This window comes from Salvelinus fontinalis, chromosome 34, assembly GCF_029448725.1.
Source record: "Salvelinus fontinalis isolate EN_2023a chromosome 34, ASM2944872v1, whole genome shotgun sequence".
Classification (NCBI taxonomy): domain Eukaryota; kingdom Metazoa; phylum Chordata; class Actinopteri; order Salmoniformes; family Salmonidae; genus Salvelinus; species Salvelinus fontinalis.
The window spans coordinates 36,194,745-36,210,602 of record NC_074698.1 but is presented as its reverse complement, the minus strand read 5'-3'; the positions used below and the strand labels follow the sequence as shown (position 1 = coordinate 36,210,602).

Below are 15,858 nucleotides of genomic sequence, written 5' to 3'. Positions count from 1 at the left end.
AATTTCTGAAGACCCAAATACACCAATATTTATTGAAATATGGTTGTTAAAAGCGAATAAAGAATTTATGACCAGAAATCTAATTGGTCGATCACACATTGAGAACCAAAGGAGAAATATAAAATGACGACTGTGTAAACAATGAGGACGGTGAGATAGATACAGAAACAGATCAAGTCCACTTTGTTGGCAAAGCGATGGCGTCTTGCTTTTTTCTGGTCTTGTGCAGCCATTTTGTTGAGAAACTTCACCACCTGGAGGGGTGTATTCTTCTCTCCCTCTGAGGCTTTAATATCAGACATGGATTCTAGACAAAGTAAATGAGAGAAAAAAGGATAACATGATTAAATAAAGATGTAAAAATGATTGACCTTTTTGTAAAATTACAGTTTTCAGTGACAGATTAAAGATCAAATGGAGTAGCTGGCCAGACCAGCGTACACACGAGACAAATGATGCTAACAAGAAAATATGCTGGGAAAGACGTCAACTGCATACTTTAACTGCAGCTAAGGGTAAGAATTAAAAGGTTGTGCATCAAAATACAACTTGACTAGTTTATGGTGATGAAAGTAATTTATGGGGTACCCAGTAAAGCTGGTTGCAATAACGACATTATGACATCATGGTCAGGTTATAAATGGTTGTATAAGGACGTTTTGTTAATGTCTTTGGCAACCATAAAAATATATCTTGCTCTGTGGGTAACTGAGATGACAGAAGAGTGAAAACGTTTACCCTCTTCATTGTCTGTGTCTTTAAGCAGCGAGTCTTTGGACTTGGAGAGGCTGCAGGGCCAGAGAGTGCCACACTTAGCCAGACGTGTGAGCACCATAGACTGCAGCGTGCTCAACACCAGGATGACCAAACAGAAACAGAAGTGCTTTCCTATGGAGAACAACAAGAGAGAGAGAGATGTGTGAGTGTTATATGGTGGCAGAGAGGTACTGTATACATGAAACCGACATCAGTGTGCTGCTAACAGTATAGCTTCCTTTACTGTCCCTGTAACATACCGGGCTGGAAATAGTGAACCTCTGCTCGCAACGGATCACTAGGATCACTGTTGCTGTTCAGGATCACTGCTCCCAAACACATGTGAAAACATACCAAACTATTGAGCTGCAGAAAAATATCAAATTCGATAGCTCCGTTGGCGACATTTCAAGCTAGCTGTGAAATAAGCTTATGGAACGTTCTTAACTCTGTTACATACACACCCGTTATAACAAAATGCTGTTTCATTCTGGTGCATTACACACAGGACACTCACGGATGATGGGGCTGCACTGGCCTCCTCCAGGCAGTAGGTCGTTGAGGATGATGAGGAACATGATGAAGCTGAGAACCAGTGTAACCTTGAAGGAGATACGCTCGCCCCCTCCCAGCGGCAGGGTGAAGCTCACCACATCTGCCACAATGATCAGTATACTGGGCAGGACCAGGGACATAAATGGGTTTTCGGACCGCATTTTCAGCGACACCTGTGAAGACAGATGGGTAGGCAAGACTGAAATAATTTGTTTTTCGAGTTCTTGCATCTAAACGTATAGCATTTGTTTAAAATTGAAAGGGAAGAGCATTACATTCCAAAATCAGACTGTCAGATGTAGCCTGGGATGTGTATTTATGGATCTACACAATACATAGCCTGGGATGTGTATTTATGGATCTACACAATACATAGCCTGGGATGTGTATTTATGGATCGACACAATACATAGCCTGGGATGAGTATTTATGGATCGACACAATACATAGCCTGGGATGTGTATTTATGGATCGACACAATACATAGCCTGGGATGTGTATTTATGGATCGACACAATACATAGCCTGGGATGTGTATTTATGGATCTACACAATACATAGCCTGGGATGTGTATTTATGGATCTACACAATAGATAGCCTGGGATGTGTATTTATGGATCTACACAATAGATAGCCTGGGATGTGTATTTATGGATCTACACAATAGATAGCCTGGGATGTGTATTTATGGATCTACACAATAGATAGCCTGGGATGTGTATTTATGGATCTACACAATAGATAGCCTGGGATGTGTATTTATGGATCTACACAATACATAGCCTGGGATGTGTATTTATGGATCTACACAATACATAGCCTGGGATGTGTATTTATGTATCTACACAATACATAGCCTGGGATGTGTATTTATGGATCTACACAATACATAGCCTGGGATGTGTATTTATGGATCTACACAATACATAGCCTGGGATGTGTATTTATGGATCGACACAATACATAGCCTGGGATGTGTATTTATGGATCGACACAATACATAGCCTGGGATGTGTATTTATGGATCGACACAATACATAGCCTGGGATGTGTATTTATGGATCTACACAATAGATAGCCTGGGATGTGTATTTATGGATCTACACAATAGATAGCCTGGGATGTGTATTTATGGATCGACACAATACATAGCCTGGGATGTGTATTTATGGATCGACACAATACATAGCCTGGGATGTGTATTTATGGATCTACACAATACATAGCCTGGGATGTGTATTTATGGATCGACACAATACATAGCCTGGGATGTGTATTTATCAACGGAACACTACTTATGAAAACATCCAATAAATTTTTTTTTAAGTGTATTGTATTTTTTCTGTGTAAATGTTGTTTAAGCTTTGCCCTTAAAAATAGTACGAGTAAAGTATCTTTACATGTCCCCCCCAAAAAACTACTGAAATCACCCGGAGCACTCACTAACCCATAGATAGTTGCGATCATCTCTGCCTCCTTTAGCATCGAGTTTCACGTTCTCGGTTAGCCAATCCCCGCGGTTAGCGCTAGTTTTGCTCACTTTCCCAAAGTTCAGGAACATGCCACATCCTGGAAAGGCAGATATTTTATACTAGTTCAGTCATTCAAAGATCATACCTTAGCTTCACACACCTAAAAATAAGTTGATTCAGGGGTGTAAAGATTTACATTATTTGACTCTTGTTTTATCTTGGTTCTCAGAAGAGAATGGAAAAATGATCACATAAAAAAAAACGAATTTCTTTTTTGAAATGATAAAAAAATATATATAATACTTCAGTGGTGGTAGCCTACTGTAACACATATCTCAGAGCCACTTTGGTGAAACAACCTCACTTTTTGATTCATAATAAGCTGTTTGATTCATTCTGGCAGCCATATCCTGTGTTTGTTAGCATGGGGTCTCAGAGAGAAGTGCCACATCATTTGCAAAATGCAATAAAAAATAATGTCCAAATCACCATTAAGTAACATTAAACTAAAAACGGAGTTGATTTGGCGATGAAATGTTGACAATTGCACGATTGTCCCGATCACTCCCATTGATTTTTATTTTATTTTAATGTAAATGTTAACGGTGGCTAAAGTTTGTAGTTGTTCAGAGAACACTGAACCATGGGTTAATGTTTCTCCTGGCCCATAGACTACTTTCAGGGTGAGGGACCATCTAACATCAAGTTGTAAAATCCTGAACTTCCCCTTTAAGGCTAGGCTAAAGCTTACAGGAGTAATCAAATAATAAGAATATGTAAGATTTCTAGAGTGTTCTTGCTTTCAGCATACACACTAATAAAACACTGACTCCTCTCATCCTGTTTCATACCGCTCAGAACACAGTTTTTGTCTTCCACCGGGTGCGCTTTTATAACACCCCCAGTTCTCGTCTATCGTCATGCAATACTGCTAAAACCATTTACCCCAGTCTATTTCACTCTACTGACTTGAACTCTACAACACATAAAAGCTCGCATTTGTTATGTTGTTTAGATAATTCTTATTCTTGCTTAACTTATTAATTTACCTTATTTAATTTGGGAGATAACTTAGGCCTACATTAAAGATTGTCCATCATTATTATCATTTACAAAGGATGGTATAATGGTCGTTTTTTTCCCTTCTGAAAACTGAGCCAAAAATCAAGGACTGAACCAAATCAAAATGTTTGAACCATTACACCCCTAATATTCACTGTGTCCAGCACAAAAGGCCAATTGGGTCTGCAGCATGCTACACCGGCCCAAACGCCTCTGTTACCACAAACTTGGAGGGGATGGAGTGTCAGGTACAATGATGTGTTTAATATACTGCACAGTCGTGGCAAAAAGTTGAGTGACACAAATATTATTTTTCAAAGTTTGCTGCCTCAGTTTGTATGATGGCAATTTGCATATACTCCAGAATGTAATGAAGAGTGATCAGATGAATTGCAATGCAAATGGACTCTTTGTCATGCAAATGGACTGAATCCCCCCAAAACATTTCCACTGCATTTTAGCCCTGCCACAAAAGGACCAGCTGACATCATGTCAGTGATTCTCTCGTTAACACAGGTGTGAGTGTTGATGAGGACAAGGCTGGAGATCACTCTGTCATGCTGATTGAGTTCGAATAAAAAACTGGAAGCTTCAAAAGGAGGGTGGTGCTTGGAATCATTGTTCTTCCTCTGTCAACCATGGCTACCTGCAAGGAAGCACGTGCCATCATCATTGCTTTGCACAAAAAGGGCTTCACAGGCAAGGATATTGCTGCCAGTAAGATTGCACCTAAATCAACCATTTATCGGATCATCAAGAACTTCAAGGAGAGCGATTCAATAGTTGTGAAGAAGGCCAAGAACTCAAGAAAGTCCAGCAAGCGCCAGGACCGTCTCCTAAAGTTGATTCAGCTGCGGGATCGGGGCACCACCAGTACAAAGCTTGCTCAGGAATGGCAGCAGGCAGGTGTGAGTGCATCCGCACACACAGTGAGGCGAAGACTTTTGGAGGATGGCCTGGTGTCAAGAAGGGCAGCAAAGAAGCCACTTCTCTCCAGGAAAAACATCAGGGACAGACTGATATTCTGCAAAAGGTGCGGGGATTGGACTGCTGAGGACTGAGGTAAAGTCATTTTCTCTGATGAATCCCCTTTCCGATTGTTTGGGGCATCTGGAAAAAAGCTTGTCCGGAGAAGATAAGGTGAGCGCTACCATCAGTCCTGTGTCATGCCAACAGTAAAGCATCCTGAGACCATTCATGTGTGGGGTTGCTTCTCAGCCAAGGGAGTGGGCTCACTCACAATTTTGCCTAAGAACACAGCCATGAATAAAGAATGGTACCAACACATCCTCCGAGAGCAACTTCTCCCAACCATCCAGGGACAGTTTGGTGACGAACAATGCCTTTTCCAGCATGATGGAGCACCTTGCCATAAGTCAAAAGTGATAACTAAGTGGCTCAGAGAACAAAACATCGATATTTTGGGTCCATGGCCAGGAAACTCCCCAGACCTTAATCCCATTGAGAACTTGTGGTCAAACCTCAAGAGGCGGGTGGACAAACAAAAACCCACAAATTCTGACAACCTCCAAGCATTGATTATGCAAGAATGGGCTGCCATCAGTCAGGATGTGGCCCAGAAGTTAATTGACAGCATGCCAGGGCGGATAGCAGAGGTGTTGAAAAAGAAGGGTCAACACTGCAAATATTGACTCTTTGCATCAATATGTAATTGTCAATAAAAGCCTTTGACACTTATGAAATGGTGGAATTATACTTCAGTATTCCATAGTAACATCTGACAAAAATATCTAAATATACTGACGCAGCAAACTTTGTGAAAATTTATATTTGTGTCATTCTCAACTTTTGGCCACGACTGTACAGTAGATGACTAATGGGGGTCGCTGTGTTGAAGCCAACGTGCCTCCGTCTTAACACTCCCCCCACCATTGTATTTAAAAAAATAACAAATAAAAATGTTTTAACAAATTGGAAGCATTTATTAATGTCTACATTCTTTTTTTCCACATTTATTATTTTACAGACTCCATAGAAACATATTGAATAACAGCTTCATACATGGATACACAGATAGTTTAGTGCCTAAAATAAGGGGTTAAATACTTTCTCCATTTATTCTTGCATACATTTTTTTAAAACCTTTAAACTAGTTTTGTGAGGCTTCTGTGTGTTCGTGTTCCGTGTTCATGAGAGACTCACCTTTCCATAGAGGGGTCATATTAGTGTGTAGCCCAAACTGTTCGGATGCTACAGACATTTTTGTGTGAAGACCGATTTTCGGGATGTCTCATGGTCTGATAAGCACCGCCCTAGCTCTGCCACCTTTCATCGCAGATGCGGAAGGGCGACATCGGCAGACGCGGTGGATTGAAACGCATTTCATGCGGAAAAAACATCTCAATCTTAAATTGACAGATTTTTATGGGGATTATTATGCTAATTCGATTTCCATGGGGGCGTGGACATCGACTTTAGGGGGAGTTTTAAAGTATACTTTTTTGAGATTACTAATGTTACTGTCCCCACTACAACAAAACAATACATGTAATTTTGTCCTTGAAACATTTAATTGAAATACTGTAGAATTCCATTAATTCCTATGGAGCACTGCTCCTACTGGGGAGTGGCTACAAAGCCTCTCAATGGCCAATACATAGCATCAGCAATCCAGGGTTTATATACCCCTCGACTTATTAAAAAAATAAATGTGTTACACATCTTGGTTGTGTTGCACATCCAAATTTTGGGGATTTTCTTCCCTGCAGATTTTCTCAAGTTAGATGGGGAGTGGCGATGAAAAGCAATTTTCAAGTCTTTTCAATGAGATTCAAGTCTGGGCTTTGACTGGGCCACTCAAGGACTTTCACATTCTTGTTCTGAAGCCATTCCAGTGTTGCTTTGGCTATATGCTTGGGGTTATTGTCCTGTTGGAGCGTAAATATTCGCCCCCAGTCTAAGGTCGTTTGCACTCTGAAGCAGGTGCTCATCAAGGATGTATTTGTCTCCATTCATTGTTCTCTCTATCCTTACCAGTCTCTCAATCCCTGCTGCTCAACAGTGTAGGGATGGAGTTAGAGGGTGATGAGCTGTGCCTGGTTTTCTCCAGACATAGTGGTTTGCATTCAGGCCAAAGAGTAAAATTTTTGTCTCATCAGACCACAGAATATTTTGCCTTATGCTCTTGAGTCTTTCAGGTGCCTTTTTGCAAACTCCAGGCGTGCTGTCATGGGCCTTTTTCTCAGGAGTGGCTTCCATCTGGCCAGTCTCCCATCTCAGCCAAGGAACTCTGTAGTTCTGTCAGAGTGGTCATTGAGTTCTTGGTCACCTCCCTGACCAAGGTCCTTCTTGCCCGGTTTCTCAGTTTGATTTGACAGCCAGCTCTAGGCAGAGTCTGGGTAGTTCCATTTCCCCCCCCCCCCAATGATGTAGACCACTGTGCTCTTGGAAACTTTCAACACTCTAGAAATTATTTTATATCCTTCCCCAGATATATGCCTCATCACAATTCCCGGAGATCTACGGACAGTTCCTAGGACTTTATGGTATAATTTCTGCTCTAACATGCACTGTCAACTATGGGACATTACATAGACAGGTGGACTCCAATCAAGTTGTAGTGACATCTCAAGGATGATCAAAGGAAATTGGATGTACCTGAGCTCAATTTGTAGTGTCATAGGAAAGGGGTGTGAATAATTATGTAAATTCGATTTCTGTATTTAATGTTTTATAAATGTGCAAACATTTCTAAAGACTTTCTCACTTTGTCATTATGGGGTGTTGTGTGTAGATGGGTGAGAGAGAAACAATATATTTAATCCATGTTGAATTCAGGCTGTAACAACAAAATGTGGAATAAGTCAAGGGATATGAATACTTTCTGAAGGCAATGTACATCATTGGTCAGGTAGGGAAGACAGTCAGGGAGCATATACAATTTCAAAGATGACAAATAAACTGAATTGCAGTAGGCTATACAGATAAAACAAAACCAAAAATGTCATTTTTGGTAACATGATGTACTCATGCAATAAACACACTACATTTTTGTGAGTGCACAAAGCCTCCCATCACACATTCAGCTATTGTTATGCAAAAATAAAGTGTCCCCAGTATGTCAGGTACATGGTTGTGTTTTTGAATTTTTTGCCTTATGCTTAAAAATTCAAAAACACAACCATGTACCTGACATACTGGGGACACTTTATTTTTGCATAACAATAGCTGAATGTGTGATGGGAGGCTTTGTGCACTCACAAAAAAAGATCTTTGGTAAGTAATTGTGTGTAACTGTTTAGCAGACAGAATGAGGATTGAAATGTTGCTCTTACCGTTAAGTGCCCATACATTGATGGCGATGGGGCAGAAATCTGAAGCGAAGGGGTAATTGTACAGATTGACCTCACAGCCCACCACAGTGTCCATGATGACCATGTGCTCTATAGTCCCGTTGCTGTGCACCAGCAAATCCTTGTTGCCGTGCTTCATCATTGTTTGCACTCTTTAGACATGAGAAGTTGAGGACAGACAACTGAGGATTGATCTACTAAAACTGTCACACCTAAACATTTGGCCACTTAAAACATATTAGTACTGTCTCTAATTCTGTCCATGTTTCACTCGCTATTTAGAAGATTACACATAAATTGACTGTAATGTTATAAAATCTAAATGAAAAATGATAATGAAACATAGCATAAGTTATTGTATTCTGTTGTAAGTGGACTCACCCATTAGTCACATGGAGTTCAGGAGTCCAGATTTTGCTGACAGGCAGGACAACCATATTATGATGATAGACTGATGTGTCCCACGATAAGTCTGGGTCTTCCCAAGACTAGTTTAGAATCAGAATGAGTAGTATTACAAAATGTCACATTTACTTGAATGTCTCGCCTAATTTATTTATGTATACTTACCAGCCTAACTTGCAGATGACTCTCGAAGCGGAGATCTTTTGTGTCCTATTTAGAAGATAATAAGGGATAAATGCCAACGTTCTGTACATTACCTTGGAAAGAAACGGTGGAGCATGTGTCATATTGTTGTAAGTATGTTGAAGAGAGGGAAGATGGTAGTGTAGGGTCATTGGGGTTTGGAAGGGATTTGGGGGATGGGGAGGGTCTATTAGAAGTTAGTAGGGCTCTTTTTTCCCACAGAAGTACTAAGTTAGGTAGGATGATTTAGAAATGTTGTAAACCGTGATTGACCTCACACTTCAGCACAGTAGGTGGCGGCATGCACCTTTAACATTGGTTTGCGGACCGCCATTATATCATAGAAGAAGATGATTACCTTGGAAATAATGGACGAGTTTGCAGTTTATTTTTCCAAGGTAATGTACAGAACTGAGGCGTTTATCCCACAGTTGCCAAATAAAATACTAAAGCACACATTTACTGGTAGAATTTTTTTTTTTTAATATATTTTCCTTTTTATAAGAATTCATACATTCTCATCTTTTTGTTGCTAGAGACCCAGTCGTTCGTTTGATTAGTTAGATATTTATGGACGCGACCAAGTTGTTCGTTCTATTTGTTGTGCTCGCTGGCAACGTTTTTGCAGTGGTGGAAAAGGTACTCAATTGTCATACTTGAGTAACTTTTTATTAAGGTATATTTTACTTTTATACTTTACTTTTACTCAAGTAAAAGTCACCCAGTAAAATACTACTTGAGTAAAAGTCTAAAAGTATTTGGTTCTAAATATATTTAAGTATCAAAAGTAAATGTAATTGCTAAAATACACTTACATTTGAAGTCGGAAGTTTACATACACTTAGGTTGGAGTCATTGAAACTCGTTTTTCAACCAACAAACTATAAAACAAACTATAGTTTTGGCAAGTCGGTGAGGACATCTATTTTGTGCATGACACAAGTAATTTTTCCAACAATTGTTTACAGACAGATTATTTCACTTATTCACTGTATCACAAATCCAGTCGGTCAGAAGTTTACATACACTAAGTTGACTGTGTATTTAAACAGCTTGGAAAATTCCTGATGTCATGGCTTTAGAAGCTTCTGATAGGCTAATTGACATAATTTGAGTCAATTGGAGGTGTACCCGTGGATGTATTTCAAGTGCCTCTTTGCTTGACATCATGGGAAAATTAAAAGAAATCAGCCAAGACCTCAGAAAAAAAAATTGTAAACCTCCACAAGTCTGGTTCATCCTTGGGAGCATATCCCAAACGCCTGAAGGTACCACATTCATCTGTACAAACAATAATACGCAAGTATAACACCATGGGACCACGCAGCCGTCATACCGCTCAGGAAGGAGACACGTTCTGTCTCCTAGAGATGAACGTGCTTTGGTGCGAAAAGTGCAAATCAATCCCAGAACAACAGCAAAGGACCTTGTGAAGATGCTGGAGGAAACGGGTACAAAAGTGTCTATATCCACAGTAAAACGAGTCCTATACCGACATAACCTGAAAGGCCGCTCGGCAAGGAAGAAGCCACTGCTCCAAAACCACCATAAAAAAGGCAGACTACGGTTTGCAACTGCATATGGGGACAAAGATTGTAGTTTTTGAGAAATGTCCTCTGGTCTGATGAAACAAAAATAGAACTGTTTGGCTATAATGACCATCATTGTTTGGAGGAAAAAGGGGGAGGCTTGCAATCCGAAGAACACCATCCCAACTGTGAAGCACGGGTGTGGCAGCATCATGTTGTGGGGGTGCTTTGCTGCAGGAGGGACTGGTGCACCTCACAAAATAGATGGCATCATGAGGATAAAAAATTATGTGGATATATTGAAGCACCATCTCAAGACATCAGTCAGGAAGTTAAAGCTTGGTCGCAAATGGATCTTCCAAATGGACAATGGCAAATAAGGATACTTCCAAAGTTGGCTTAAGTGGCTTAAATGGCTTAAGGACAACAAAGTCAAGGTATTGGGAGTGGCCATCACAAATCCTTGACCTGAATCCCATAGAAAATGTGTAGACAGAACTGAAAATGCGTGTGCGAGCAAGGAGGCCTACAAACCTGACTCAGTTACACCAGCTCTGTCAGGAGGAATGGGCCAAAATTCACCCAACTTATTGTGAGAAGCTTGTGGAAGGCTACCCGAAACATTTGACCCAAGTTAAACAATTTAAAGGCAATGCTACCAAATACTAATTGAGTGTATGTAAACTTCTGACCTGCTGGGAATGTGATGAAATAAATAAAAGCAGAAATAAATCACTCAACTATTATTCTGACATTTCACATTCTTAAAATAAAGTGGTGATCCTAACTGACCTAAGACAAGGAATTTTTACTAGGATTAAATGTCAGGAATTGTGAAAAACAGTTTAAATGTATTTGGCTAAGGTGTATGTAAACTTCCGACTTCAACTGTAAGTATTAAAAGTGAAGGTATATATAATTAAAAATTCCTTATATTAAGCAAAGCAGATGGCACCATTATCTTGTTTTTAAAATGTATGGACACTCCAACACTAAGACATTTACAAACGATGCATTTGTGTTTAGTGAGTCTGCCAGATCAGAGGCAGTAGGGATGTGTTCTCTTGATAAGTGTATGATTTGGACAATTTTCCTGTCCTGCTAAACATTCAACATATAACGACTACTTTTGGGTGTCAGGGAAAATGTATGAAGTAAAACGTTATCATTTATTTATTATTATTATTATTTTTTTTTTTTATTCTGTAAGAATATAGTGAAGTTTTCGAAAATAGAAATAGTGAAGTACAGATACCGCAAAAAAAAAACACTTAAGTAGTACTTTAAAGTATCTTTACTTAATTACTTTGCACCACTGCGTTTTTGTACCATTCTTGCTAGTTAGCCAACTAGCTATGGCTAACACAGTCACAATCTCTGCAGTCAGAATAAAAGCAAAGTAGCTGCATTTGTGTTTGTTTGAACTTTGTTCTATTGACATTCATTTGGATACATCCATAACAATGAGCTGATCATGCCTGATTTTACCTGGCATAACTTTTGCCTTAGGACGCTCGACACTGCTCATTACGAGGAGATCGCATTGCATATCAAACACTAGGCTAGAAGCTAGCTAAATGGTTTGTTGCTTGCAAATCTGCCAATATGGGAACCTAATTCAAAAATACCAGTTGCTGAAAACAGCTAGTCAAACTAGAAACGTGGGAGGATTTGACAGCATAGCGCCGCCGTCATGACTGCAAAAATGTATTTATCAGATGCTCAAAAAAATAAGTGCAAAAACCAAATCAATGCTAGCTAGGTAAGTTTTTCCTCGTTGTACCTGCGTTTACAATGTATCCAATTTCGGTTTGTGTGGGTGTTGGTTTAGCGTTCTGTAACTTTGTAGCAAGTACGGTCTGCGTGTGTAGGCACATAATACATCATGATTGCAAGGTGTCCCAATTTATTTTCCAATTGGCACGATATTTTTTTCAACTGTCCCCTTAACTGGTTTTAATGTCCATTTTAGAATGCCCTTTTAGCCAATTAGAAATGAGTTTTCAACAATGTTGTGGTATAATTAATCCTCACATAATGATATAACTGTCAATAGGGTATCTCTGAAACTCATCACATTGTACAAAACTCAATTAAAAGGAACAGAAAGTGACTTACGACAGACAGCGTTTCATACACTATTAACGGCACACTGATATTTGAGATGCATGATGGAGACTGTGGCTGACTCAGGGCTTTTTTCGCAATCAGCATGCTGGCCAGACATCGACGTGTTGTACAGGATGGTGTGGTTGCAGTGGATGAAGTGGCTGCGTTGGATGGTTGGTTTGCACTCGCTGTGTTGGATGGTTGGTTTGCACTGGCCGTGTTGGATGGTTGGTTTGCACTGGCCGTGTTGGATGGTTGGTTTGCACTGGCCGTGTTGGATGGTTGGTTTGCACTGGCCGTGTTGGATGGTTGGTTTGCACTGGCCGTGTTGGATGGTTGGTTTGCACTGGCCGTGTTGGATGGTTGGTTTGCACTGGCCGTGTTGGATGGTTGGTTTGCACTGGCCGTGTTGGATGGTTGGCTTTCACTGGCTGTGTTGGATGGTTGGTTTGCACTGGCTGTGTTGGATGGTTGGTTTGCACTGGCTGTGTTGGATGGTTGGGCTGCACTGGCTGTGTTGGATGGTTGGGCTGCAGTGGATGTATTGGATGCTTGGCCTGCACTGGCTGTATTGGATGCATTGCCTGGAGTCATTTCACTGGCTAAAATGGCTGCATTGGATGGAGGGTCTGCTGCAGACACTGTGGAACCAGAGACAGGTATAATCATTTCAGAATAATACATTGGATTTATATATCTATTTTCTAGGAACCAATGATGCCTTCCAATATTTTAACCACAGTCCAATAAATAAAAAACGCAATCTAAATTCAATCAGATAAGGTTGTTGCCTTGCTTCATGGTAGCAGAAATACTTGAAATGAGGAGATAGGAATCTCATTGGTCAATGAATGGAGGAACGTATAACGCACCGCCCATTAGACAATCGCGCTCACGTTGTCATATGCTGTGTCACGCGGTTAAACTAATCGTCCCGAAATCCCTTGTAGAAAGTTAGTTCCTAGACTCGTAACCTGTTTATTTTTCTTTAAAAGTACGTAGTGTCACAAATCAAAAACTAGGTAAACAAGTTAAATATCTCAGATCTCTGAAGATATTTCTAATGTTGTGCTTTCTTTTCATGTAATTCATGCTAATGTTGGGTTTTTGAGCTGGCGCCCAATTGACTCCCATTCACTCATTGAAGGAGTGCACTCCTTGTCCCAGATTTACCCAGAATGAACTGTGCGGCCAATTGACAACGCATGGACATTGTACACAATGGGCGTTAATACGAATCCAATGTAGTTTCCCATCTCCCCATTTAGAGTATTTCTGATGACTTCATAGTAGTGTCTCAATAAGTGTGAAAAGTGATCTAAACCTGGTACTCTAAATCAGTTATATTGGAGTGATAATGAACTAGAGATGAGAGTACCAGGTTTAGATCAAACAACATACTACGTGGTGTAAGGAATTGTATTAGATATTGGTAACTTGTTTTAACAACTTCTCAACTTTAGCTATGGTTGACACAATATACACACTCCCTCTTTCTATTGGACATATGCTGGACTCATTGGACACATGCACGACACCCACAACTTCCCTCCCCCATGACAATCACTCAGACACTCACAACTCAGGGTTGGAGCTCCAGACAACGAACAATCTCAGGAACCAATGGAACGTCGACATCAGGCCGAACAGGATTACCCACGACCCAGATCGACCAATCGGAAGGCCAGACTTCAGATCAACCTACTTTGCTAGTTGTCTATATAATCTGTGTGTACTGTGTAGAGCGCTCTCTCTTCCGGACGATTTCATACAAATCAGACAGAAAGAGCCGTGCTGCACGCTTTGCCTAATATCTTTACACTTGAATAAAACGGCCTTATTATACAATTATCCACCTCGTCCTATGTCTCCACTTGGTCTCCTGTCTCAAGTAAAACGAATTATCAACAGTGGCCAGCTTTTAGTGCAAAATGTTATACAGCTTAAATACACTTAAATGTATTTGAATATTTTATTTCTAATTGTTTTCATGACTTTAGTAAGATAATCTGTTTGAAAGGCAATGTGCTGCATTTTTTTCACACACAGCCCAAGCAGTGCGTCAAAATGATCCGTTTAAAACATGTTTTGAATATTTCAGCTTGCGATAACCATTTGAAATGCTTGTTTTGCAATTTTAACTTAAAATCTGCTAATAGGAACGATAAAGACTTTATTCTCCTAGTGCAATTTGTGCCTGTTTACGAGGAGTAAAATGGAGCCAAATGTCTTACCAGTTAGCAAGAGTAGAGAGAAGAGACATTTCAGCACGCTGTGGTCCATGGGTCTCATCCCTACACGTCCTCCTGTCACAAAGTACATGGTCAGTTGGACATTGTTGCACAGTCTTAGTAGAAATGATGACGAGTTTCCTCCAATGAAACTGTTAGAAGAAGGACTGAAAACCTACCTGCTTAGTGATCACCACTTGCCTTCTCCTGTCCTCTCTAGCCAATGCCTCACCTGGGCTGACCCTTATAAAGGCTGCTCTGCAACATTTTGTCACAGCAGTTTCCCACGAGAACATGCACACCCCCACAAACTGTCTACATGTGAATATGATATTCGATATTGTACAGGATGTGCTTGGCTATAATCCCAAAATAATGAGTTATTAAATGAACCTCCCTGGATTCATTTCACCATCTTGTGTAAACAACAACCACAACAGACAGGTAATTACTAATTACTGTGACTGGTCAGAAGCGGATATACTGCACCTCCACCTGCCTCTAAAACCTATAGTTGGCTATATGTTTCACTGGACCTCAATAGGACCGTAGGCTTTTATCATATTGTTGAGCATACAGACTTCATACAGACAATAATACAAAAGGGATTGAGTTGGTTTATTTGAAAAGGCATCATGCATGGGCACCAGACAGCATTGAGGTTTCAGTGGTACTGTTTTCTCTCTGGGTAATGGAGAAAGGTTGCTATCTCCTCACTAGTGGTTCATAAAGCAGCTTGTTTTGACAGCTGGTTGTGGACTAATTGTCTGGACATATGCATCTACCCACAGTTTAAATTAGAGAGTAACTCTGATATTTATGTATAGCATCAGAAGGGTTAGCACGGTGGTTCTTCCTCTGATGAAAGCATCAGGAACAACTGAATCATTTACAGACTTTTCTGTTGAGAATAACCAGATGTACTATGGGGGTCCACATGTAACGTGTAAAATGTAACGTGAGTGTTTTTTGGCTCAAGAGTAAAAATAAATTAAAAAGTAAAACACAACAATCCCAGTCCTAATTTCAATGTAGTAAATCTCGCTCATTTGCCCCTGGTTGTGAAATGGAGCCATATTCTTTGACATATTAGCAACCAGAGTGCTAAAAGGTTCTAGCTGCTCCCACAGGATATCCTAATGTTAAAAGTGTACACCGCTGAACGTAGAGACTGGGTTTAAAAGCTCTCGTAGGGTGTTTGACGTTACAATTTTGGTGGGTGCTATGCTGACCCAAAGGTTC

At 40.2% G+C, this 15,858-nt stretch overlaps 1 protein-coding gene across 1 annotated transcript; it reads right to left on the bottom strand.

Annotated features, from left to right (window-relative positions):
* Nucleotide 1: 1 nt before the first annotated feature.
* Nucleotides 2-14,707, bottom strand: LOC129834001 (5-hydroxytryptamine receptor 3A-like). Its single transcript, XM_055898817.1, has 10 exons — nt 14,620-14,707; nt 12,980-13,026; nt 12,395-12,589; nt 8,730-8,774; nt 8,541-8,647; nt 8,142-8,311; nt 2,760-2,881; nt 1,274-1,484; nt 739-888; nt 2-286 (listed from the first exon to the last, which is right to left on the bottom strand). The coding sequence occupies exons 1-10, from the start codon at nt 14,705-14,707 to the stop codon at nt 66-68; spliced, it is 1,356 nt and encodes a 451-aa protein (XP_055754792.1). The 3' UTR covers nt 2-65.
* Between the last annotated feature and the right edge of the window lie 1,151 nt (nt 14,708-15,858).

What these genes read in the sequence shown, in the direction of transcription:
- LOC129834001 (XM_055898817.1), bottom strand. Translation starts at nt 14,707, where the DNA reads ATGTACTTTGTGACAGGAGGACGTGTAGGGATGAGACCCATGGACCAC. An exon ending in TGTATGAAACGCTGTCTGTC is followed by an intron (nt 8,775 to 12,394) that starts GTAAGTCACTTT and finishes TCTTCTAAATAG; the next exon opens with GACACAAAAGATCTCCGCTT. An exon ending in CCAGTGCAGCCCCATCATCC is followed by an intron (nt 889 to 1,273) that starts GTGAGTGTCCTG and finishes TGTTCTCCATAG; the next exon opens with GAAAGCACTTCTGTTTCTGT.